Source organism: Macaca nemestrina, chromosome 7 (genome assembly GCF_043159975.1).
Source record: "Macaca nemestrina isolate mMacNem1 chromosome 7, mMacNem.hap1, whole genome shotgun sequence".
NCBI lineage: Eukaryota > Metazoa > Chordata > Mammalia > Primates > Cercopithecidae > Macaca > Macaca nemestrina.
Genome location: NC_092131.1, coordinates 100,626,662 through 100,653,190, shown reverse-complemented (window position 1 = coordinate 100,653,190; position 26,529 = coordinate 100,626,662). Strand labels below are relative to the sequence as shown.

At 45.9% G+C, this 26,529-nt stretch overlaps 1 protein-coding gene across 5 annotated transcripts in view; it reads right to left on the bottom strand.

The window, feature by feature from the left end:
• Positions 1-25,493, bottom strand: part of LOC105488282 (VPS33B late endosome and lysosome associated) — a 34,019-nt gene extending 8,526 nt beyond the window's left edge. Inside the window, exons 1-10 of one of the 5 annotated variants that reach the window (XM_011752166.3) lie at positions 25,420-25,493; positions 11,427-11,507; positions 10,633-10,694; positions 7,638-7,687; positions 7,034-7,101; positions 3,105-3,150; positions 1,240-1,334; positions 842-946; positions 345-441; positions 47-124 (exon numbers count right to left, since the gene is read on the bottom strand). In XM_011752166.3, the coding sequence (XP_011750468.1) occupies positions 47-124; positions 345-441; positions 842-946; positions 1,240-1,334; positions 3,105-3,150; positions 7,034-7,101; positions 7,638-7,687; positions 10,633-10,694; positions 11,427-11,468 (643 nt within the window). In that variant the 5' untranslated portion in view covers positions 11,469-11,507; positions 25,420-25,493. Of the gene's footprint in view, positions 1-46; positions 125-344; positions 442-841; positions 947-1,239; positions 1,335-3,104; positions 3,151-7,033; positions 7,102-7,637; positions 7,688-10,632; positions 10,695-11,426; positions 11,508-16,416; positions 16,885-25,419 lie in introns of those variants that run through there. The other 4 variants (XM_011752165.3, XM_011752163.3, XM_011752170.3 and 1 more) reach the window with 4 other exon arrangements.
• Between the last annotated feature and the right edge of the window lie 1,036 nt (positions 25,494-26,529).

Genomic DNA, 26,529 nt, shown 5'->3' with positions numbered 1-26,529 from the left:
ATGACCACATCCATCTTGCCAAGATGCAGAGGACCATGGCACTTACCACACTTGATGCGGAAGGTGTCATCTACTAGGCCCTCGTAAACCACTTGGGAGCAAAGTGCTGTCACAAAGTCCACATCTGAAACAGAGATCCCTGACCGTGAAGGTTCTCCCTGACCCAGCCTTCTACACAGCATGCTCAAGGGCAGCTTTGACACTTTCCATAGGGCCAAGGACCCACGCTCCTCAAAGCTGGGATTCACAGCCCTAACCTTAGGATTTTAACTTTGCCACCATGCTTTCCATATTCCCATGTCTTCTAGGGCCGAAAGATGACAGGAGCGCTGGGCATAATTTACCTCTGTCCAAGAGAAAGATATGTCCAATCTCTGGCCTTCGGCCCTTGGTTTCGCCATCCTCCTCCTCCTCCAGGTTCCTCCACAATTCATATGCCATCTGCCAGGGCCCAAAACATTCTCAGTCTTGTGTCCAGGTCCCTACTGCAGCCAACCCCTTCCATGTGATACTTCCTCTTGTCCCCAAGACAGGAGCTAATTATTCACAATATGGCCCTATCTACTCCCATCTGTGTCTATCCTTCCCTGACACTCTTCATACTGGTGAGAAGATGTGTTACTCTGTCCCCAAAATGAAAAGAGATTTAGGAATGCCACCCAGGAGACCCTGGCTTTTGCCTCTCTGTTAGTCACACAAGTTCTCCTCTCTGAGGATCTATTCCAGAACAACAAAAGCAAAGAATACACCTTATATCACAGATACCCTTGGATAACCTCACGTGGGTACGCAACAGGGGAAACAGGGTCTGCTGGGACAACAGTACTGCTAGTGCTCTTACCTTGGCGCATCTGCCAATTCCATAGCAGTTTGGAAAGGGTCCATAGAGAGTGCTGAGAAGGTGTAAGGCCTGAGCCACAGTGTTGATCCAACGCTGATCTCCTTCCTGCAGGGACCACACAAGTCACAAAGATATGAATCAACGCAATAGGACCATTTGGAAAGTGGTTAGCCCTAGAAGCCCTGGAGCAGGGTGGCAGGGTCTGGGGGATGCTTGAAAGGCTCATTTTCATTGGCTCCACAGGAAGTCCCACAAAGACCAATCTGTAGCACTCAATCACTATATCACTATGATAAATTACTTGAGTTGGACAAAGGTTACATTGGTATTTCTAGCCCTCTGCATCCCACATGTGTCTCCATCCCCTGATGCCAAGACCCAAGGGCCTCTGCATTTACCAGAAAGTAATCCCTGAAAAATTCTGGTAGTTCCATGCTCAGCAGATCCACATCAAGAGGCAGCAAAGAGAAGGCCCATTCATCACAGCTCACATCTGTGGGGACACAGAGCATCAGCCTCCCTGTAGAAGGTACTTAGCTCCACGTTAAGAGGGAAGGTCCGCCACAATCATGCAACAAATATTTGAGTGCCTGCCACACGCCAGTACTGCATTAAGCAATAGAGGCTCAAAGAAGAATAAGACATAGTCCCTGCCCTTAAGGAGCTCACAGTCTGATAAGGAAAGGAGATGCGACCACAGCAGCCTGTAACACAATGTGGTAAGTGATGGGTTTTTACTAGAGGGCAGACCAAAAGTGCCAAGAAAACGTTCATTCATTCATTCATTATTTATTTATTTAGAGACTGAGTTTAGCTCTCATCATCCAGGCTGGAGTGCAATGGTGAGATCTCGGCTCACTGCAACCTCCACCTCCTGGGTTCAAGCGATTCTCCTGCCTCAGCCTCCCAAGTAGCTGGGATTACAGGCATGCGCCACCACGCCCAGCTAATTTTTGTATTTTTGGCAGAGACAGGGTTTTGCCATGTTGGCCAGGCTGCTCTCGAACTTCTGACCTCTGATGATCCGCCCGCCTTGGCCTCCCAAAGTGCTGGGATTACACGCGTGAGCCACCATGCCCAGCTTGCTCATTCATTATTCAGCAAATATTTACTGAAAGCTGCCTACATGCAGGACTATATGAACACCAGAGATACAGCAGTGAGCAAAACAGACATGCTCCCAACCTTCTGGAGCTTACAGTCTAGTGGGGGAGACACACCAGACAAATTATGGCACAAACTGTTAAATCACGGTTGTGCTCCAAAGAGGTCAAACAGCAAGCTGTGAGCACCATATATTAAAGGGCTGTAACCACAACTGGTGGTGTAGGAAAGACTTCCCTCAAGAAGAGAAAATTAAGCTTAGAATTTGCGTAAGACTTGGGAAGGCAAAAAGCTGTAGGATGGAGAACATCCTGGGCACCTGGAAAAGCATAGGTAAAATCCCTCTGGCTGGAGGGTGGTGAGTCAGGAGAAGGAAGTAGCACACAATGAGGCTAATGGGACAGGCGGGGCCAGACTGTGCAAGGGATAGGAGGCAAGTTGGGGATTCTGGGCTTTATTTTCAGCTGCTGCCAGATTTCCAGCAAGGAGTGCTGTGATCAGGTTTGGGCTGTGTGGAGAATAGCCTGAGAAATACACAGAGGAGAGGCCCAGTTTTTCCTGTGGGAGCCTTGGGAGGTGAGAAAAGAGTGGTTGGTCATTTCCAACTCTAAGCCCTGGTATTACTTTCATACTACCCCAATAGTGTTCTATCTGTCTGTCTGTCTATCTATCTGTCTATCTACCTACCTACCTACCTACCTATTTATGAGACTAAGTCTCACTCTTGTCGCCCAGGCTGGAGTGCAATGGCGTGATCTCGGCTCACTGCAACCTCTGCCTCCTGGGTTCAAGCAATTCTCCTGCCTCGGCCTCCCGAGTAAGCTGGAATTACAGGCGTGCACCACCACGCCCAGCTAAACCAGCTAATTATTGTATTTTTAGTAGAGATGGGTTTTCACCATGTTACCTGGGCTGATCTCAAACTCCTGACCTCAGGCCTCCCAAAGTGCTGGGATTACAGGCATGAGCCACCGCACCCAGCCCCGAGTAGTGTTCTAATTTGTGGTCCTGTTCCCATTCCCATTCTCAGGAACCTCTCCTCCTGCTACACTAACAGGAATAAGACCAGGAAAAGAAAGAGCTGGGGGGTGGAGAACAACAACAGTTTTTTCTTCTGTATGTTCTCTGTCCCTTTCCACTCACATTCATCTCCTCTCACCTCCATAGATTCCCTCTTCCTCAAGCACCATCTCACATGCATAAAACTGAAAGAGAAAAGGAAATTGATTAGTAACCACCTTCTTCTCTGTTCTATTTCTCTGCAGTTCCTCTGTGGTCACTGATGAGGACAATAATTACTGAACCCAGTGAAAGAAAAGAGAACCCAGACTCTTAGATCTAGAAAGGACCATTAGAATCATCCAGCCCAGCACTTCATTTCTTTCTCATCCATTTAATTTATGTTTGAGTAAATTGTTTCTTATCTCCCTGACAGAATGGAAGAACTTTACAAAGGAGAAGGAATTCAGCTGTCTTCGAAAGGTAAGTTGTACAGGCAGAGATGAGAGCAATGGCATGAAGTGCTCTGGAAATTGTGGAGGAGCAGATGGGAGCAAACGATCTGTACAAGGGAGAGTAAGTTCTGTTTAGGACATGCCCACAGGACCTCTGGAGACACAGACAAGGACTTGGGATTAAGTAGCATATACCCTGTATTTAAAGTGGATGATGTGGCTGGGTGCAGTGGCTCACTCCTATAATCCCATAACTTCGGAAGGCCGAGGCAGGTGAATTGCTTGAGTCCAGAAATTCCAGACCAGCTTGGGCAACAAGGTAAAGACCCCGTCTCTACCAAACAATGAAAAATTAGCCGGGCATGGTGGTGCGTGCCTGTAGTCCCAGCTACTCAGGAGGCTGAGGTGGGAGGATCATTTGAGCCCAAGAGGTCAAGGCTGCAGTGAGCCAAGATTGCGCCACTGCACTCCAGCCTGGGCAACAGAGTGAGACCCTATCTCAAATAAATAAATAAAAAAGTAGATGGTCTGTCCAAGAGAAAAGAACACACAGAGGAGAGCTAAGGACAGGACCCTAGGGAACACCAAGATGAAAGGGGGCCAGAGTACAGGACCTGGCAGAGAAGACTGAGAAAGAATACTCAGAGAGGTAGGGGCAGGAGAAAACAGCAATAGTCAAGGCAGAAAAGGTCAGAGTTGCAAGGAAGGGTGGGCAACAGTGTCAAACGCCAGGGAAGTTAAGTAGGATTAACATTAAATAGACACCAGTGGATCTGACAACAGAGACCTGAGGGAGACTCGATAAAACGATGAAGGTGGAGATGAGGAAGCAGAAGCAGTGACAGTAGAAGAGTCTTCACAGAAGCCTGGCCATGAAAGAAGGGGGAGTCCTGAGAAGAGATGAAATGGGGGACATTGTTTAGAAGGGATAGACATGGGTGAAGACCAGAAGAGAAAGTCTACCTGGTAAAGCAAGATAATGGAGAAGGAAAGCAGAAACGGGGTCAAGAACTGGCATGGAACAGCTCATCTTCGAAGGGAAAAGGCCACGATCTCTTCCTCCTTTGAGGTAAGTGGGGAAAGGGTGAATATTTGAAAGTAATAAGAAAGAATGCTGAGGGCACTCACATCTGATAATGAGATGACATTATTAACAGCTAATGTTGTAAGCCCTTAAAATGGATTAGGCATTATTCTTCGTGTTTTACAAGAATCACTTGTCTTCATCTTCATACTAGCTCTATGAGATGTAGATCAATGCTACGTGCTCCTTGTTTTACTGTTATGCAGAAGAATTCTATTCCTCCCTCACTCATTTCTGCCAGGAAAACTGAAATCTACAGGCCTGCTTTTAACTTTTAGTGCTAAGTAATGGAATTCCAGAGCCAGGTCTGAAAACTGCCAATCTTCATAATTAACAAAGGCGTCTCAAAGAAGAGAGAGAGATGCCTCCTAATATAAAATTAGGTCAAATAATTTGATTAGATAAGGTGTTAAGTGGAGAACACTCATTAAAATACCAATTTTGTTTTTCTGTGTAATATAGAGACTTGTAGGATTATTTTAACTTGTAGGATTATTCCCTGTTAATACAAATGTGTCCTTGGCCAGGCGCAGTGGCTCATGCCTGTAATCCTAGCACTTTGGGAGGCAGAGGTGGGTGGACTGCCTGAGCTCAGGAGTTCGAGACCAGCCTGGGCAATATGGCAAAACCGCACCTCCATTAAAAATACAAAAAATTAGCCAGGCATGGTGGTGCACACTTGTAGTCCCAGCTACTCGGGAGGCTGAGGCAGGAGAATTGCTTGAACCTGGGAGGCGGAGGTTGCAGTAAGCCAAGACTGCGGCACTGCACTCCATCCTGGGTGACAAAGCAAGACACTGTCTCCAAAAACAAAACAAAACAAAACACCAAATCTGTCCTTGGAAGCATAATTTGAAAAAAAAAGAAATGGTTTTGTAAGGGTCCAAGAACTAGAAATTATTGCTATGACTCTTTTAATAGCATTCAAAAGTACCTATAATTCTGAGTGGTTGTCCTACTCAATAATTTCTTGCCCTGGTAATAATACTTCACATGTTTGTATTCCTAAGCATATTATCTTAAGATAAATATTTGTAAGATTGTGCTATCAATCTTCAGGTGACATTTAAAGGAAGGTCACTGGTTCTTTCCTCTTATTCCTTTTATAGAAGGAGAAAACAATATAAGCCTAGGGTCCCACTTGATTTCTTATTTCGACAGAGACTCAAAGTCATCTCACTTAAATTAAGAGATAGGTACTATTATCAACTCTATCTTCCAGATGAGAAAACCGAGACACGGAACAGCTTAGTACCTAACCCAAGACCACACAGGTCATAAGGCCTCAAGGGTGGATTTTATCCAGACAGCCTGGTTTCAGAGGCTTCAGTCCTTAGTTACTGCTTCTATTTTCTCTAGAATTTTCTTAGAAAGATTGAAAAGTAATAAATTCTGTTCTTCCTAGTCTAGTTTCTACCTTCTCTAAGTATGCATGCACTACTTGCTGTAGCTTTATAGGCCTATGGTTGGCAAGGTAAAGGCCTGGAACGTCATTCCTCCCAATCACTGGGATTGAGGATGAATGTAGCTGATGCACAGGTGAGAGGGGAGCTCAATGGAATCAAGAAATGGATAGACTATGATGGACCTCCAAATATGTACTGCAATTATTGAGTTAAAGATGGAAGAGCTCTAGCCTGGCTATGCTAACTCACTGTGTGAGCATGGGCTTCAGTTCCCTCAGCTGCTCAAAGTTGGGGTGGAGTAAAACAGTCTCTAAGGCTCCTTTCCTGTGCAAGAAAAGGCTTTTCCAATACATGGTGGCATGGTTCTAGTAACCTAGGGGCAGCCCAGTCACATCCCCATAAGCATAGGGGATGGGAGGAGGGGGGTGATGATTTATCTAATTTATTATTAAAGAGGGATACAGGGAGAAAGTCATTGAAAGCCGTAACATTGTGCACCATTACTATACTAGAGTTTGTGTTAGGGATACAAAGCAGGTTCTACCTCGCAAGTGTGAAGCTTTTCATTTAAAAAAATCTACGTAGAGGCCTCCTCACACAATTCCACAACACTTTATTTGGGACAGTATGCTGGCAGACCCTCTGCTAAACAATTGAAGATATGTAAATGAAAAGACAGTGACAGGTATTTTGTTCAATCATACATAATTTGCTTTGAGGGAGTGCAACGGAAACTGAATCCCCAGGACAACAGTGTGGGGAGGTGCAGCCTAATAACAGGTGATTGAGTCGTAAGGGAGGAGTCCTCATGAATGGATTAATGTCCTTATGGCAGGAGGGGGTTGCTATAAGGCAAGTCCAGCCCCTGGGTGCCTCTTGGTCTCATGTGCTGGCTTCTACCTTCCACCCTTCTGCCATGGGATGACCCTCGCCAGATGCCAGCCTCACACTCTTGGATTTCACTACCTCCTCAGACTATGAGCTGAATAAATTTCTGTTCATTATAAATTACCTAGTCTCAGGCATTCTGTTACAGCAACAGAAAACGAACTGAGACAGGGAGGTAGTGCTGTTGGCCCCTTACCCCTGCCTGGTCCTCAGTCCTGTTCTACCTTATCCCACTTCCTCCAGGATCCAAACTCACCTTTTGAGGGCTGAAGATCACTTTGTATTTGCGAGTTCTGCCAGCCAATTTGTCAGCATTGACAAGACCTACAGAGAGAAGGAATGCAGCCCAGCAAGCCATGAGCCATCTGCACGAAGCAGTTACACTAGAAGCAGGGAAGCTTCTGGGCACGGTGGCTCACGTCTGTAATCCCAGCACTTTGAGAGGCCGAGGCGGGTGGATCACCTGAGGTCGGGAGTTTGCGACCAGCCTGGCCAACATGGTGAAACCCCGTCTCCACTAAAAATATAAAAAATTAGCCCAGTCTGGTGGTGGGCACCTGTAGTCACAGCTACTCAGGAGGCTGAGGCAGGAGAATCGCTTGAACCCGGGAGGTGGAGGTTGCGGTGAGCCCAGATCATGCCATTGTGCTCCAGACTGGGCAACAAGAGTGAAACTCCGTCTCAAAAAAAAAAAAAAAAAAAATGACAACAACAAAAAAGAAGCAGGGAAGCAGATATCCTTCACAAGTGCTACAGCCAACTCAAACAATTATTTTCTTATTAGAGGGTCCTTATGGCCAAGGCCCTTAGATCTTGCCCGCCCTTTCCCACAGTTACACATAGTACCATGGCACACTCACTGGCAATGTATCGCATATTCTTGATGCGGGGTCTGACCAAGAAGCACAATCTATGAGAGAGAAAGAAAAAAAAAACAGTGAAGAAAAATTATCAAGTTGGATAGCAACTCAGAAGAAACTGAAATAATACCAACTTTTTTGCCATTTGCCCTACAGGTCTCATCCTAGCCAAAGTTATGCCATTCTCTTGGTCCACCATACACCAACCACAGAAGATACTCTCAACACAATGGGTAGAATGTGATGAGCTGGGTACATTACTGGCCCTATAGTGGACCCAAAAATTGCTGTTCTCAAATAACTTACAATCCAGTGGGCAAAAAAAGGTGCATATATGGAGTATGTTAACAGTCAGTGCCGAAAAAACAACACAAGAATACCCCATAAAAATATACAATTATTATTTGTCAGTTAAAAATAAAGGCTGGGCATTGTGGCTCACACCTGTAATCCTAACACTCTGGGAGGCCAAGGTGGGCAGATTGCTTGAGCTCAGGAGTTCGAAACTAGCCTCGGCAACACAGTGAGACCTCATCTCTATTAAAAATAATAATAGTAGGCTGGGAGCAGTGGCTCACACATATAATCCCAGCACTCTGGGAGGCAGAGGCGGGTGGATTACCTGACGTCAGGAGTTTGAGACCAGCCTGGCCAACATAGAGAAACCCCATCTCTACTAAAAAATACAAAAATTGGCTGGGTGTGGTGGTGCATGCCTGTAATCCCAGCTACTCAGGAGGCTGAGGCAGGAGAATCGCTTGAACCCGGGAGGCGGAGGTTGCAGTGAGCCCAGATTGCGCCATTGTTCTCCAGCCTGGATGACAAGAGCTAAACTCTGTCTCAAAAAATAAAATAAAATAAAATAAAATAAAAATTAATAATAATAATCGTAAAATAAAATACAAGAACTATAAGGCCTGGCGAGGTGGTGCATGCCTATAATTCCAGCATTTTGGGAGGCCGAGATGGGTGGATCACCTGAGGTCAAGAGTTCAAGACCAGCCTGGCCAACATAGAGAAACCCCATCTCTACTAAAAATACAAAAATTAGCTGGGCATGGTGGCAGGCGCCTGTAATCACAGCTACTTGGGAGGCTAAGGCAGGAAAATTGCTTGAACCTAGGAGGCAGAGGTTGCAGTGAGCTGAGATCCCGCCACTGCACTCCAACCTGGGTGACAGAGTTAGACTCCTACTCAAAAAAATAAAATAAAACTACAGGCGGATGCAGTGGTGCACACTTGTAATCCCAGTTACTCAGGAGTCTGAGGTAGGAGGATGCCTTGAGCCCAGGAGCTCAAGGCTGCAGTGAGCTATGATTGCACCACTGCACTCCAGCCTGTGCAACAGAGTGAGACTCTGAAAATAAATTTCAGAGTGAGTCTCTGAAAATAAATAAATTTACTTAAAAAAATTTAAAAATGTAAGAAAGTAATAGAAAATAATGTGAGCTATGACTGCACCACTGCAGTTCAGCCTGTGCAACAGAGTGAGACTCTGAAAATAAATTTCGGAGTCTCTGAAAATAAATAAATTTAATTAAAAAAATTTAAAAATGTAAGAAAGTAATAGAAAATAATGTTTTTCAAACTGGGGTCCATGGATATATTCTCCATGTATCCAGGAGAATTTTTTCTTCTAAGAAAGCGTGTACATTAAGTTTCAGAAATACTTTAAAATCAAGACAACAGCTGTACATGACTACATGCCAAGTGAACAGGATAAATACAAAATGCCACGGAAATCCAGAGGAGAAAATCACCCTGGACTGGAAGGGCAACAGAGAGCTTCATGGAGGAGGTGGCTGGGCTCTGAATGATGGACATTCTTTTTTTTTTTATTTTTTTTATTTTTGAGACAGAGTCTCGCTCTCTCGCCCAGGCTGGAGTGCAGTGGCGCGATCTCGGCTCACTGCAAGCTCCGCCTCCCGGGTTCACGCCACTCTCCTGTCTCAGCCTCTGGAGTAGCTGGGACTACAGGCACCCGCCACAATACCCGGCTAATTTTTTGTATTTTTTTAGTAGAGACGGGGTTTCACCGTGTTAGCCACGATGGTCTTGATCTCCTGACCTCGTGATCCGCCCGTCTTGGCCCCCCAAAGTGCTGGGATTACAGGCGTGAGCCACCGCGCCCGGCGGACATTCTTTATAGGAGCAGTGAGGACAGGAGAGAATTTCAGGCAGAGCGAATGGAGTGATGAAAAAGGTGAAGGCACAGGCACAGAGCTGAGAGGCGGGTGGAAGCACAACTCAACAGAGGCTTGAAGGGGACACACGAGAGACAAGGCTGGAAAGGTAATGTGGGAGGCCACGCTGCAGACAGCCTTGGAGTCTATGACAAATAATGTAGACAATCTTCAGCAAGTAATGAGAGCCCTAGAAGATTCTTATTTTTTTTTCTTTTTTTTTTTGAGATGGAGTATTGCTTTGTCACCCAGTCTGGAGTGCAGTGGCGTGATCTTGGCTCACTGCAACTCATCCACCTCCCGGGTTCAAGTGATTCGCCTGGCTCGGCCTCCTGAGTGGCTGGGATTACAGGCACACGCCACCACACCAGACTAATTTTTGTATTTTTAGTAGAGATGCGGTTACACCATGTTGGCCAGGCTGGTCTCTATCTCCTGACCCAGAAGATCTGCCCACCTCGGCCTCCCAAAGTGCTGGGATTACAGGCGTGAGTTGCTGCACCCGGCTGCCTTGCAGTTTCTTGAGAAAAGCACGATGAAAATAATTTTGAAAGATTAGCCAATCTGGTTATAGACTGTAATATAAATTAGAGAGGGAAGAGGACAAGAAACTACAGAAAGGAAACTACAGACAACAAAACAAAACAAGACAAAACAAAACAAAACAAAACTACAGAAGAGTAACTTAGCCATGAAATTGTAAAGTTCAGGGAGGTGAACCATATATCTCAGCCAAGGACAGATGAAAGGCAAATGTGCCCCTAGGGACCTCCTCCAGCTTGGAGTAGGGACAGATTCTCCCAGACACTCACTGTTCACTGGAGCTGAGGGCTGGCTTGTTCTCCACCTTGTATAGCTTGTCTACTTCGTGTTGCTACAGAGAGAATCCAATAAGACAATGGACATAAGAGTGCCTGAAAAGCACAAAGGGTGATACGAAGATAGGGAACTTCTTGAGGGCTTCCTAATTATGCTAATTCTAGGAATCAAACTGCTCCCCTGACAACCAACCCACTGAACTTTCCTCAAGCTGTCAATAGGAAAACCAAAAATAAAATAAAAACAGTATGGGCCAGGTGCGGTGGCTCATGCTTGTAATCCCAGCATGTTGGGAGGCCAAGGCAGGAGGATCACTTGAACCCAGGAGTTTGAGATCAGCCTGGGTAACATAACAAGACTCCATCTCTACAAAATTAAAAAAAAAAAATCATATATTCCGTAGCAAATAGACTCAGAAAAATAAATAACAAATTTAAATTTAAAAATTAACCAGGTGTAGTGGCACATGCCTGTGGTCCCAGCTACTTGGGAGGCTGAGGCAGGAGGATCGCCTGAATCCAGGAGGTCAAGACTGCAGTGAGCTGTGATTGTGCCATTGTACTATATTCCAGCCTGGGTGACGGGGAGAGACTTCGTCTCCCTCCTCAAAAAAATACAAAACAAAAAAATATGAACAACAGCATCGATCTCCCTTTTCCACCCAATTAAGCTACCCTATGTTTGCCTTACAACGGTAGTCACTCTTCAGTAATTTGTATTGTTCATCAAAAGAAAAACTGCTCAAAGAGGAAAGAGGGGCATGACCCCCAGGGGAAAGGGATGGTACCTTCAGAATGGAGACATTGGCAATTCGATCCAAAGGGCTCATGAGATCTGCCTCAATGAATAAATCCTTTTTTCCAGGAAGCTGAAGGAGACACAATATGTTGGGTCACTCACAGGTCACACGAGCTTCCTCACCTGAGAACTAGCCTAAACACCCATCTAACAGAAGCATAGTCTCTGAGGTGGGAGGGCACTAAGCATCGTCTAGCCCGGCACCTTATTTATTATCTGTATCCACAGTTGACACTTCTCTCTATATTTACCTGTTTTGCCTTCTTGTTTTCTGTACCAGCGGGAAGAAGACATCCCACCTTCTTTCTCAGGTTAACTCCTTGTCACTCAACCCTTCTGCTCACCTGTGACCTTGGTCTGCACCTCACTCCCCTTCTCTGCTGTCTCCTCCACTCTGGCTCCCAACCACCCCTGGTCTCCTGCTGAACAAAGCCAAACACAACAGAACCCCACCTTGCATTTTTCTCCTAAGTACAAAATAAAATAGCGCACGCTCACTGCAGAAAACTTAGCAAACCCGGGACAATCCTCACCCCATCACCCTTCCACTCCCCCACCCCACAGTCCCTGTCATACGATTTCTACACCACCACTCCTGACACAGATCTCAGTGTCTGTTCAGAAGAAGGAGAGGTCACAGTTAGTGACAGGGAGCGGAAAGTCATTGGGAGAGTCCTCTCAACCAGGCCTTCATGAATGGGTAGGGTGTTGACACGGATGTTTGAAGAGGGCAGTCCAGCAAAAATCAGAAAGAGAACATAGGCTGTGTGGTAAGGGGACGATTTTGCCCTCTGGGGGACATTTGGCAATATCCAGACACATTTTTGGTTATCTGACTCACGGTAGGGGTTTTACTGGCATCTCGTGGGTAGAGGCCAGGGATGCTGCGAGACATCCAACAATGCACAGGCCAGCCCCCACCACAAAGAATGATCCAGTCCAAAAGGTCAACGGTATAGAGGGCAGGAAATTTTTTATTTATTTATTTTTAATCTTATTTGTTGTTTTGTTTTGTTTGTTTTTTGAGACGAAGCCTCCTTCTGACACCCAGGCTGGAGTGCAGTGGCGTGATCTCGGCTCACTGCAACCTCTGGCTCCCAGATTCCACTAATTCTCTGCCTCAGCCTCCCAAGTAGCTGAGATTACAGGTGCCTGCCACCACACCTGGCTAATTTTTTTTTTTTTTTTTGTGAGACGGAGTCTCGCTGTGTCGCCCAGGCTGGAGTATAGTGGCCAGATCCCAGCTCACTGCAAGCCCCACCTCCCGGGTTTACGCCATTCTCCTGCCTCAGCCTCCCGAGTAGCTGGGACTACAGGCGCCCGCCACCTCGCCCGGCTAGTTTTTTGTATTTTTTAGTAGAGACGGGGTTTCACCGTGTTAGCCAGGATGGTCTCGATCTCCTGACCTCGTGATCCGCCCGTCTCGGCCTCCCAAAGTGCTGGGATTACAGGCTTGAGCCACCGCGCCCGGCCTACCTGGCTAATTTTTGTATTTTTAGTAGAGACAGCATTTCACCATCTTGGCCAGGCTGGTCTTGAACTCCTGACCTCGTGATCCACCTGCCTCAGCCTCCCAAAGTGCTGGGATTACAGGTGTGAGCTACCGCTACCGGTCTGTTTTTTGTTTTGTTTTTTGTTTTTAAAGACAGTCTTGCTCTGTTGTCCAGGCTGGAGTGCAGTGGCAGGACCTCAGCTCACTGCAACCTCTGCCTCCCAGGGTCAAGCAATTCTCCTGCCTCAGCCTCCCAAGTAGCGGGGATTATAGGTGCATGCCACCACACCTGGCTAATTTTTGTATTTTTAGTAGACATGGAATTTCGCCATGTTGGCCAGGATGTTCTCAAACCCTTGACTCCTCAGGTGATCCACCTGCCTCAGCCTCCCCAAGTGTTGGGATTACAGGTGTGAGCCACCACGTTTGGGCTTTTTAAATGTTTCTTTATTTTTTAGTTTCCCAAACCCAAAATGGTCAACAGAGGGTAGGAAATCTTGAGGTAGGTGAATGGTGAAAAATAGACCGAAATAGTTGGCTAGGATTGAGCAGGAAGGGCTCCAAATGCCAGCTTTGGGGAGTGTGGCCTTGATCCTCTAATTAACAGGGAAAAATAAAGCTTTTGTGCACTGAAGCATTCCAATCAGCTGGAAATGTTAATGAATCTGAAGACTGGAGAAACAGGAGGCAGGGAGTCCACTTAGGGAGTTAATGAAACCATCCAGGAAGCCCAAGCATGTGGCAATGAAAGAGGGCCTGATTTAGGCTGGTGGTGGTATGAGCAAAAATAGATTAAGAGATACATGGAATGTGTAATATAATGTTGGTTTGGTTTTTTTTTTTTTTTTTTTTGAGATGGAGTTTCACTCTTGTTGCCCAGGCTGGAGTGCAATGGCATGATCTCGGCTCACCCCAACCTCCACCTCCTGGGTTCAAGCAATTCTCCTGCCTCAGCCTCCCAAGTAGCCGGGATTACAAGCATGCGCCACCATGCCCAGCTAATTTTGTATTTTTAATAGAGACAGGGTTTCTCCATGTTGGTCAGGCTGGTCTCGAACTCCCGACCTCAGGTGATCTGCCCGCCTCGGCCTCCCAAAGTACTGGGATTACAGGCGTGAGCCACCGCGCCCAGCCTAATATAATTTTTTAAAATACTTCAAAGAAATTAACAGTGTTAACAGTGCTTATAACTTATGGTAGGGCCATAAGTAATTTTTTTTTCTTTTTACTTTCCTTGATCTTCTTACATTTTCTATAATATGCAAGTGTTATTTTATAATCACCATAAAAAAGTTATGTGTAGGCCGGGCGCGGTGGCTCAAGCCTGTAATCCCAGCACTTTGGGAGGCCGAGACGGGCGGATCACGAGGTCAGGAGATCGAGACCATCCTGGCTAACACGGTGAAACCCCATCTCTACTAAAAAATACAAAAAACTAGCCGGGCGAGGTGGCGGGCGCCTGTAGTCCCAGCTACTCGGGAGACTGAGGCAGGAGAATGGCGTGAACCCGGGAGGCGGAGCTTGCAGTGAGCTGAGATCCGGCCACTGCACTCCAGCCTGGGCGACAGAGCGAGACTCCGTCTCAAAAAAAAAAAAAAGTTATGTGTAAAGAAGTATACATGGAACTCAGCAACTGGTTCAGTTAAGTATCAGGGTGAAGGACAGGCAAAGATGATTTTGATATTTCAAGCCTGAATAGCAATGCACATTAACAAAAATTAAGTCAGAAGTTAGTTAGGACAGGACGTTATTGCCTGGAAATCCACTTTGGCCATGCTGAATAACCCAGTGGGTTCAAGTTTCTCTCCTTGGTCTCCTCTACTTGATCTCACCTGAACTAGCGGCTTTAACTGGCACCTCTTTTCAATTCTTCAGACATTTGTTGCAAGTCTTTTATGTGCATGTCACTGTGAAAGCACTAAGTATAAAAGAGAAATAGGCTGGGTGTGGTGGCTCATGCCTATAATCCCAGCACTTTGGGAGGCCGAGACGGGCAGATCACCTGAAGTCAGGAGTTTGAGACCAGCCTGGCCACATGGTGAAACTCTGTCTCTACTAAAAATACAAAAATTAGCCAGGTGGGCTAGTGCGCACCTGTAATCCCAGCTACTCCGGAGGCTGAAGCAGAACCTGGGAGGTGGAGGTTGCAGTGAGCCAAGATTGCGCCACTGCACTCCAGCCTGGGCAACGGAGTGAGACTCTGTCTCAAAAAAAAATAAATAAGTAAAATTAAATAGAAATAAAATCTGGTCCAAGATGCCCTGCTGTTCTCGTCTTGATCCATCTTCCTTCCAGTCCTCACAATGGAGCTGCAGTTCCACATTTCTATCTGCTGGATGTTACAAGCTGTATTTCTCACTGGCATCTTAACTTCCCCCATCCAAACCCAAACAAATCAACTTCCCCCACCAAACCTGTTCCTTTTTCTAATTATTTTTCTCATTTCTATTCAATGTTCATACAACAAATATTTATTAAGCATATGGTGCATGCTTGACTCTAAGCTAGGTACTCACTGGGTAGTGTTGACCAAAACAAACGTGATCCCTGCCCACCTTCCAATCTAATGAGGAATACAGACATAAAATGAATAACTAAATGATTACACAAGTAATCCATTAAAATCACAGTAGCAGTATTATTTTCCTAATAACCAGGTTAAAAATCTCACTCATTTTTGCTTCTCCTCAACCTTTATGACCAATCAGTAAGTCTTTGAGTTTTCTTTCGCCATAACTTAAAAATTCATCATTTCCCTTCATTCCCATTGCTACCAGTTTTGTGTGGGCCTTTATTACTTGTCTAATCTACGGTCTCCTAACTGGCCTTCTTGTTGCCCATTTACCCCACCACACACATCACTATTAGAATCATCATCAAGTATTGTCTCATGCCACAAATGGAAAAAAAAAAAAATCGTCAGTGGCTACCGTGTAACTGCTGATGGCTGTCTTCCCTGTACATGCCTTGTCTTTCCCTGGTTTGTCAACTTTGCTCCTACCAATCTATCTGCCTGGAGCATGCTTAGTCGCCAAAGAAAATAAGCTTATTATTCACACTCACCTCCTTGAAGCTCCTAGATCATCACCCCAGCTAGAAATGATCACTTATTCTGAACTCTTCGGGTACACTACTCTATCACTCATTTACCACCTGTGTGTGATAATTTGTGCTTCACACAGCTCCTGCTGGAGTGGTAGGATCCCTAATGGCAAATATGTCTTAACCATCTTTCCGTCCCTAGGGATGCCTGGCACTAATGGTGTCTCCCTTGCCTGTATGGGGGTTGGGGGCTGATTTCCATTAACTCTCTGGCCAGGTTCCAAACAGCTCTTACTACTCCCTGGATTCACTCTGGACCTGCTGGGGAAGCTCCAAGGAACTACCAGGGGCCAAGAACAAGATAAAAGGGGCACGGCAAGGAAGAAATGTGCATCCAATGAGTGCTAAACTGTAGATGCGATAAAGTCGCCAGGCGAGCACTGACCTGCTCCAGCAGATAGATGAGCTGGTCTCGAGCCAGCCTCTTGAGCATGGAGAAATCAGGCAGCTCAGGGGCGTCTGGCCGATGGGGAAAAGCCATGGCAGCGGTGACCTGCGCCGCGGAGTGGAAGGACGCCCTTCGCTCTGAGAAGGCCGGCCGCAGCCCAGGGGAAGCGCAAGGGGGCTATCCTTCAGGCCTGGGCACCGACTTCCAAAGACCCCAGAGGTGCCCTCGCTCCTCAGCAGCACTCCAGGAATGAATGGCCACCTCCAGGCAAAGAGAGCTACTACCGCGGAGCAGCCTTGTCTCAGACCTGCAGCCACCGTGTCCTGACCCTCCCTCCCTGATCCACTCAACCCGTCAGCAGGATTCCGGTCTACACCCCGCAGAGACTCCGCAGCGTACTGGGAGAACCCAGTCTCCTGCCAGAAAGAGAAGCGACTTCCTAGATCTCCCGGAAGTCCCTTTCGTTCCCAGCGCTTCGCGTACCAGGAAGGGGACGGTGTCTTGAAAGGGACATTTAAAAATCGGAGGCAATGAGTCTATTAATTAGGTGGCTGTGCCTGGGGTCCCAGCACTCAAGAGGCTGAGGTGGGAGAATCGCTCGAGTTAGGGAGGCGGAGATTGCAGTGAACTGTGATCGCGCTACTGCACCCCAATCTGGGCAACAAAGCTAGACCTTGCCTCAAAAAAAAAAAAAAAAGAAAAGAAAAGAAAAGAAAAAAGACATAATGGATGCAACAGGCTAACAATACCTGAACTCTGATCAGTCATACCATCATGTCATTTCCTGGTGAGATGCATAGGAAATACAGAGCATCACCTACCTAATCAAGCCTCAAGATCTGACTACGAGTTTATAGGCTATACAGAGATTAGCAGGAATATGTTAAGACATCGTAGGTATGAAATCAACCATACCCAAAATGTAGGAAATTATATGGGACAAATGATCTGTCTTATTTAAAAAAAAATGGCAAAGGGAGAAATGTGGGAGGGGGAAACACTTCAGAATAAAAGAGATTTAAGGGATATATCAACTAAATGTTTCAATGTGTGGATCTTCTTCGGATAATAATTGAAAGATAACTGATTTAAGGAATTACTACAACTTTTCAGGTATTGTATTTCTTTTCTTTTCATTTTTTTCCAGACAGAGTTTCGCCCTTTTGCCTAGTGGAGGATCTTGGCTCATTGCAAGCTCCACGCCACACCCCCATCCCCACCCCCGGCCCTAGGTTCAAGCGATTCTCCTGCCTCAGTCTCCCGAGTAGGCTGGAATTACAGGCGCGTGCCACCATGCCTGGCTAATTTTTGTAATTTTGGTAGAGACTGGGTTTCACTATGTTGGCCAGGCTGATCTCAAACTCCTGACCTCAAGTGATCCACCTGTCTCGGCCTCCCAAAGTGCTGGGGTTACAGGCGTGAGCCACAGCGTCCGGTCAGGTATTGCATTTCTATGTTATCATTTTTTTTTTTTATTTCTATGTTATACAGGCTTGTATTTCTGTTAAAAAGAAGTCCTTATCTCTTAGAGATACATACTGAAGTTTTTACAGATGAAATAATTTGGCCAGGAGTTCGTGTCTGTAATTCCCACCAAGTTGGGAAGTCCAGGTGGCGGGGCAGGGCGGAGGGCGGGAGTTGCTTTAGCTGGGAGTTTGAGACGAGATTGGTCAACTACAACACGTAAAAAATAGCCAGGCGTGGTGGTAGGCACCTTTAATCTCGATACTTGGGAGGCTGAGGCAGGAGGATCACTTGAGCCCAGGAGTTTGAGGCTGCAGTGAGCTATGATCATGCTACAGCACCCCAGCCTGGGCAACAAAGTGAGACACCATTTCTTTTTTTCTTTTTCTTTGAGATGGAGTTTCGCTCTTGTTGCCTAGGCTGGAGTGCAGTGGCACAATCTCAGCTCACTGAAACCTCCACCTCCAGGTTCAAGTGATTCTCCTGCTGCAGCCTCCTGAGTAGCTGGGATTACAGACATGCGCCATGCGCCTGGCTAATTTTGTATTTTTAGTAGAGACGGGGTTTCTCCATGTTGGTCAGGCTGGTCTCGAACTCCTGACCTCAGGTGATCTGCCTGCCTTGGCCTACCAAAGTGCTGGGATTATAGGCGCCAGCCACCATGCCTGGCCCGATCTGTCTCTTAAAAAATGAAAAAATGCTAAAATATGTTTGGGATTTGCTTTAAAATAACCCAGGGGGAGATGTAGGAACACTCAGGAAAAAGACTGGGCCAGGCACGGTGGCTCACACCTGTAATCCCAGCACTTTGGGTGACCGAGGCAGGTGGATTGCTTGAGCCCAGGAGTTCAAGACCAGCCTAGGCAACATAGCAAGACCCCCATGTCTATAAAAAAATTTAAAAATGATTGGCCATTTGTTAATTGTTAAAGCTGATGGGTACATGGGGGTTTATTGCATTTTAGTATTCTACTTCTTTATTTAGAGATGGAGTGTTGCTCTGTTGCTCAGGTTGGATTGCAGTGGCATAGTCATAGCTTACAGCAGCCTGGAGCTCCTGGGCTCAAGTGATCCTCCCGCCTCAGCCCCCCAGATAGCTGGAATACAGTCATATGCCACCTTGCTGAGCTTCTCCCTACTTTTCTATGTTTGAAAAGCTGTATAATACCAGGTTAAGCAAAAAACAAAAAATATGCTGTGCTCACAACTGGACTTTGAGAGCTCAGTATTTTATGCTGAGCCTTTCTTCTCACTAACCCCCTTAGATTGAATCTTGGCTGCAGTAGGAGGTGGAGGTTGCCCTAAAGTGGTGGGATTTACTCCCACTGCCGTTTAAAGAAGATGAGTGAAGCATTACCTTACACTCCTTTTTTTCCCCCTGGAGTCTCACTCTGTTGCCCAGGCTGAAGGGCAATGGTGCCATCTTGGCTAACTCCCAGGTTCATGCGATTCTCTTGCCCCAGCCTCTGGAGCAGCTGGGGTTACAGAAATGTGCCACCACTCCTGGCTAATTTTTGTATTTTTGGTAGAGATGAGGTGTCTCCATGTTGGCCAAGCTGGTCTCAAATCCTGACCTCAGGTGATCTGCCTGCCTCAGCCTCCCAAAGTGCTGGGCTTACAGGTGTGAGCCACCGCACCCAGCCTTTTTAAAATTTTTATCCCATGACTTTTTTTAATCCTATAACTTTTTTTCATAAGTTTTTTCCATAATTTTTTTTTTTTTTTTTTTTTTTTTTTTTGAGATGGAGTCTTGCTCTGTCATCCAGGCTGGAGTGCAATGGTATGATCTCGGCTCACTACAACCTCCACCTCCCAGGTTCAAGTAGTTCTCCCATCTCAGCCTCCTGAGTAGCTGGGAATACAGGCATGCGCCACCACGCCAGCTAATTTTTTGTATTTTTAGTAGAGACAGGGTTTCGCCATTTGGCCAGGGTGGTCTCAAACTCCTGACCTCAGGTGATCTGCTCACCTTGGCCTCCCAAAATACTGGGCTTACAGGAGTGAGCCACCACACTGGGCCTAGTTCCCTGCTTTTAGATGACAGTGATCTTCATCTGATCTGCACCTGTCTCCCCCATTAGACACTTCTCCAGTCTTTGCTGACAGTGGCCTGCTTTTATTTATTTAATTTTTATCACATGATTTTTTTTTTTTAAATCCCATAGCTTTTCATAAAACTTTTTTTGGAATAACTTTTTTTCATAACTTTTTCCACAATTTTTTTCCCACAATTTTTTTCCACACCTTTTTTCACAACATTTTTTAATCCCATCGCGTAACTTTTTTTTTATCCCATAACTTTTTAATCTCATAACTTTTTTTTTTTTTTTTTTTTTTTTGAGGCGGAGTCTCCTTCTGTCGCCCAGGCTGGAGTGCAGTGGCCAGATCTCAGCTCACTGCAAGCTCCACCTCCTGGGTTTACGCCATTCTCCTGCCTCAGCCTCCCGAGTAGCTGGGACTACAGGCGCCCGCCACCTCGCCCGGCTAGTTTTTTGTATTTTTAGTAGAGACGGGGTTTCACCGTGTTCGCCAGGATGGTCTTGATCTCCTGACCTCGTGATCCGCCCGTCTCGGCCTCCCAAAGTGTTGGGATTACAGGCTTGAGCCACCGCGCCCGGCCAGCTAACTTTTTTTTTTTTGAGATGGAGTGTCACTCTGTTGCCCAGACTGGAGTGCCATGGCACGATCTCGGCTCACTGCAACTTCCGCCTTCCAGGTTCAGGTGATTCTCCTGCCTCAGTCTCCCAAGTAGCTGGCACTATAGGGGTGTGCCACCGCTCCTGGCTAATTTTTTGTATTTTTAGCAGAGACGGGGTTTCACCGTGTTAGCCAGGATGGTGTTGATTTCCTGACCTCGTGATCTGCCCACCTCGGCCTCCCAAAGTGCTGGGATTACAGGCGTGAGCCACCATGCTGAACATCTCATAACTTGTTTAATCCCATTATTTTTTAAATCCCATAACTTTTTCCGTTTGTGTTCTTTTAATAAACACTTGCATAGTTATATTACAATTTTGTAAAACTAAAAACATTATCTCATGCCAATTGTGCCCAGTATTTGCACAATCTCAATACCTTTAATACTATGGTTTTCAAGACACACAAAATAAAATTTTAAGTCAAAAACAGCACTTTGCAATGATAATTTATTACATTACAGTAGCATCACAGCAGTATTCAATAATGCCACTTTAGGCAAAAGTCTTTCAGTATTTCCATATAGATTCTGTTTACAAGAATTTGTAAATTGGTAAAAGTTATTCTAAGAAAACTTGGCAAATAAAGCTTTGGACTGGAATTGGCATTTCTTTCTCTACTTTTCCTTCTCCAGTTTCTTTCTTTTAAGCTACAGTATTCATAATTTTTTTTTTTTTTTTTTTTGAGACGGAGTCTTGCTGTGTCGCCCAGGCTGGAGTGCAGTGGCCGGATCTCAGCTCATTGCAAGCTCCGCCTCCCGGGTTTTTACGCCATTCTCCTGCCTCAGCCTCCCGAGTAGCTGGGACTACAGGCGCCCACCACCTCGCCCGGCTAGTTTTTTGTATTTTTTAGTAGAGACGGGGTTTCACCGTGTTAGCCAGGATGGTCTCGAACTCCTGACGTCGTGATCCGCCCGTCTCGGCCTCCCAAAGTGCTGGGATTACAGGCTTGAGCCACCGCGCCCGGCCAGTATTCATATTTTAAAATGTTTTAATTTGGCCAGGTGCAGTGGCTCACGCCTGTAATCCCAGCACTTTGGGAGGCCAAGACGGGTGGATCACGAGGTCAGGAGATCGAGACCATCCTGGCTAACACGGTGAAACCCTGTCTCTACTAAAAATACAAAAATTAGCCGGGCGCAATGGCGGGCGCCTGTAGTCCCAGCTACACGGGAGACTGAGGCAGGAGAATGGCATGAACCCGGGAGGCGGAGCTTGCAGTGAGTGTAGATTGCGCCACTGCGCTCCAGTCTGGGCGACGAAGCGAGACTCCGTCTCAGAAAAAAAAAACAACGGTTTTAATTTATTTCAAAACATTAAAATAACGGTACATTTTTTAATAGTTATACTATTGTGGCCGGGCGCGGTGGCTCAAGCCTGTAATCCCAGCACTTTGGGAGGCCGAGGTGGGCGGATCACAAGGTCAGGAGATCGAGACCACGGTGAAACCCCGTCTCTACTAAAAATACAAAAAATTAGCCGGGCGCGGTGGCGGGCGCCTGTAGTCCCAGCTACTCAGGAGGCTGAGGCAGGAGAATGGCGTGAACCCAGGAGGCGGAGCTTGCAGTGAGCCGAGATCGCGCCACTGCACTCCAGCCTGGGCAACAGCGTGAGACTCCGTCTCAAAAAAAAAAAAAAAAAGTTATACTATTGTAAAATGACTCCTTAAGATAAAGTTTTAGAGAAACTATATTCTGGATAGAGCTGATTTACATTTTGAAATTTTCTGAAAATCAGCTTTGGTTTTAAAATTGATTTTTTTTTTCATTTCTGGAAAACCTATCAGGTTTAATCAAATACTTTAAAAATGATTATCACATACTGCAATCTTTAAATAAACAGGTATTTTGATTCTTTACCTCCTACAAAAATTCAAATTTATTCAATTGAACTCACATTTTAAAATTCTATATTTCTGCTGAACTCTGACCTTCTAATGTTGCCTTCTAAGCAAATTGAAAGCTGCCTTATACTGAATGAGGAAGAGAATACTTAGCTGAATGAGGTATTGCAAAAGAGTGCATGCACTTTGAAGAAAGACTTAAGTTATTATCATAGGATTTCCATTCTTTTTAGCTATTTCTTAAATATATGACAAAATACTTACACAAAGAGTGGTATTTCAGTTAATATAGTAAATTTATTTCCAGATTGACATTCAGTTTGAATATGCCAGTATGTGATTTAATCCATAGGTACCTGATGAGCACATTATTGTCAGATTGGTTACAGATGCTAAACGCTATCTGAAGGTCATTTCTAGTCATTTATATTTAATCTGAATGTGATGGTGTCTAACCTGGAACCATTCCAATGGGGAAACGCTCCCCATATCAGACAAGTGTAAGGTGAGGCAGTGCCGAGACCCCTCTCTAGCTTGCTCTCTCTAGCTGTGCATGCCCCTGAGCCTTCTCTAGTTTGGGGGATACTTTGCTCTGGCTTATTTATGTTGCTGCCATTAACCTTCAGTTTGTTTATGTCCACTTCTTCACCTGCTTGATTAATTGGTTTTCTTTTCTTCCCCCACATATTTTATTATCTTGGAGAAGGTGAGACATACCTTAAAGTTTTTTAATAATCTGGTAATAACTTTCAGAGCAGGCATGTGGGATTTGGGGCTTTTTTCTTTTCTTTTCTTTTTTTGGTTGTACTTTAAGTTCTAGTGTACATGTGCACAAGGTTTGTTACATATGTATACATGTGCCATGTTGGTGTGCTGCACCCATCAACTCATTATTTACATTCGGTATTTCTCCTAATGCTATCCCTCCCCCAGCTCCCTACCCCCTGACAGGCCCTGCTGTTTGATGTTCCCTGCCCTGTGTCCATGTGTTCTTATTGTTCAACTCCCACCTATGAGTGAGAACATGCAGTGTTTGGTTTTCTGTCTTCGTGATAGTTTGCTGAGAATGATGGTTTCCAGCTTCATCCACGTCCCTGCAAAAGACATGAACTCATCCTTTTTTATGGCTGCATAGTATTCCATGATATATATGTGCCACATTTTCTGAATCCAGTCTATCATTAATGGACATTTGGGTTGGTTCCAAGTCTTTGCTATTGTAAACAGTGCCGCAATAAACATATGTGTGCATATCTCTTTATAGTAGCGTGATTTATAATCCTTTGGTTATATACCTGGTAATGGGATTGCTGGGTCAAATGGTATTTCTAGTTCTAGGTCCTTGAGGAATTGCCACACTGTCTTCCATGATGGTTAATTTACACACCCACCAATAGTGTAAAAGCATTCCTATTTCTCCACATCCTCTCCAGCAGCTGTTGTTTCCTGATTTTTTAATGATCGCCATTCTAACTGGCATGAGGCCACTGGTATCTCATTGTGGTTTTGATTTGCATTTCTCTGATGACCAGTGATGATGAGCATTTTTTTAATGTATCTGTTGGCTGCATGAATGTCTTCTTATGAACAGACATTTGTTTTTCTTTTTTTTTTTTTTTTTTTTTTTTGAGACAGAGTCTGGCTTTGTCGCCCAGGCTGGAGTGCAGTGGCCAGATCTCCACTCACTGCAAGCTCCGCCTCCTGGGTTCGCGCAATTCTCCTGCCTCAGCCTCCCGAGCAGCTGGGACTACAGGCGCCCGCCACCTCGCCCGGCTTATTTTTTTTTTTTTTTTGTATTTTTAGTAGAGACGGGGTTTCACCGTGTTAGCCAGGATGGTCTCGATCTCCTGACCTCGTGATCCACCCGTCTCGGCCTCCCAAAGTGCCGGGATTACAGGCTTGAGCCACCGTGCCCGGCCATTTGTTTTTCTTTTTAAGACAGTTTTACTCTGTCACCGAGGCTGGAGTGGAGGGGCATGATCTTGGTTCACTGCAACCTCTGCCTCCCGGGTTCAAGCAATTCTCTTGCCTTAGCCTCCCGAGTAGTTGGGAATACAGGCACCCATCAGCACACCCGGCTAATTTTTGTATTTTTAGTGGAGACGGAGTTTCACCATGTTGGTCAAACTGTTCTGGAACTCCTGACCTCAAGTGACCTGCCCGCCTCAGCCTCCCAAAGTGCTAGGCGCGAACCACTGCACCTGGCCTGGGATTTGGGCTTTTGAATGCTCAGTGTGGTGCTCTCAGAGTCGAAGAGATGAAAACAAAACAAAACAAAACAAAACCCAACCAACCTTTAGGTTTTTCCCTAATGGCAAAGATCAGTAGACCACATAGAAGTTTGTGATTTGGTCGGGTGCGGTGGCTCATGCCTGTAATCCCAGCACTTTAGGAGGCCGAGGCAGGTGGGTCACGAGGTCAGGAGATCAAGACCATCCTGGTTAACACGGTGAAACCCCATCTCTACTAAAAATTGCAAAAAATTAGCTGGGCGTGGTGGTGGGCGCCTATAGTCCCAGCTGATTGGGAGGCTGAGGCAGGAGAATCGTGTGAACCTGGAAGGTAGAGCTCGTGGTGAGCCGAGATCGCGCTACTGCACTCTAGCCTGGGCAACAGAGCTAGACTCCATCTCAAAAAAAAAAAAAAAAAAGAAGTTTGTGATTTTTGAATTAATTCACTGTGGTTTAAGAGTAGGGAACATGGAGTTAAGAGAAAATAAGTTCACATTATAGTTGGAAGTATTGAAGCTATTTTTTCAGAGGAGCTAACTGTAAAAGATGTGAGGATAACCAAACAGATGAATGACCAAGATGTTCTGTCCCTCATCTCTTGAAAATCAAATGGACACTTGGCCATATTCATTGGGCTCTTGATAACAAAGGCACTTTGCTCAATAAACAGTGGAAAGACTAGATGAACAAGGTAGGCTGCACACTGAGGAAGGCAGGCTCCTCTGAAGGAGGCAAGAGAGAATTTTGGAACATTCCAAATGCTCACCTCGGGGGGAGATTCGTTCCAAATGGACTCAAGGCTGGTGGAGGTGGCATTTGAGGCTGGCTTGAAGATTAAAGGTGGTAACATCCATCCATGTGGGGGAGGCAGGGGGATCAGTGAGGTCATGGCCAGTTTTATGAACTCACATAAAGTACTTTTCAGGAGCACAAGGATCCTGGTGGGGGGCAGGTCCTGGGGGTACACGGGGCTAGGAGATGACCTATTCATCTCTGGCTGTGATTCGGTATTTCTTCCATAGCTAACTTGCCTGGGGGACTCCTGCCAAGCCAGAGGAGCAGGGCAGATGGAGCCAGATCCTGTTGGGGGTAGGCATGGAGGGTAGTGGGGGGCACTGAGACAGAGCACCCTGGCTGCTGTTAGAGAGCTGTTCAGTCATCACACCTACTAACCCCCAGTTGGCCAGTCAGGTCTGTCCAGGTGCTGCGACTCACCTTGCTGGCTCAGAGGAGACACTGAGTGGGACTGTGGGGAGCACAGGCCTAGAGGAGTCCTGCAGCCGAGCATTCGGCTTTTGCTCTGCCAATGATGCAGTTGATTAGGGGTCTGCAGCCTGTTTCCTAATGCTCCGAGATTCTGTGCCCAGCCCAGGTCCCTCTGTTCTGGAAACAAAGGACCAGATCCCCATATTTCCTTCTTGCTCTTTTGTTTTTGTTTTTGAGACAGTCTCTCTCTCTTCTGGAGTAAAGTGGCACAATCTGGGCTCAGTGTAGCCTCCATCTCCAGGGTTCAAGTGATTCTCATGCCTCAGCCTCCTCAGTAGCTAGGATTACAGACGTGCACCATCATGCCTGGCTAATTTTTTTTGTATTTTTAGTAGAGACGGGGTTTCACCATGTTGCCCAGGTTGGTCTCAAACTCCTAGCCTCAAGTGTTCTGCCCCTCTTGGCCTCCCAAAGTGCCAGGATTTCACGCATGAGCTGTTTTGTTTTAATTTCTTGTTTTTATTACCATGTAAGTTTTCTACTCCAAGAGTGCAGGCCTGTGATTGAAGTATCCTAAGTAGAGCTGATAACATTTCCAGATGTAGGGAATAATGGACAGAGAAAAAATATCTTGATGGGATGGGACATTTTGAGGAGAGTAGGCATTTTC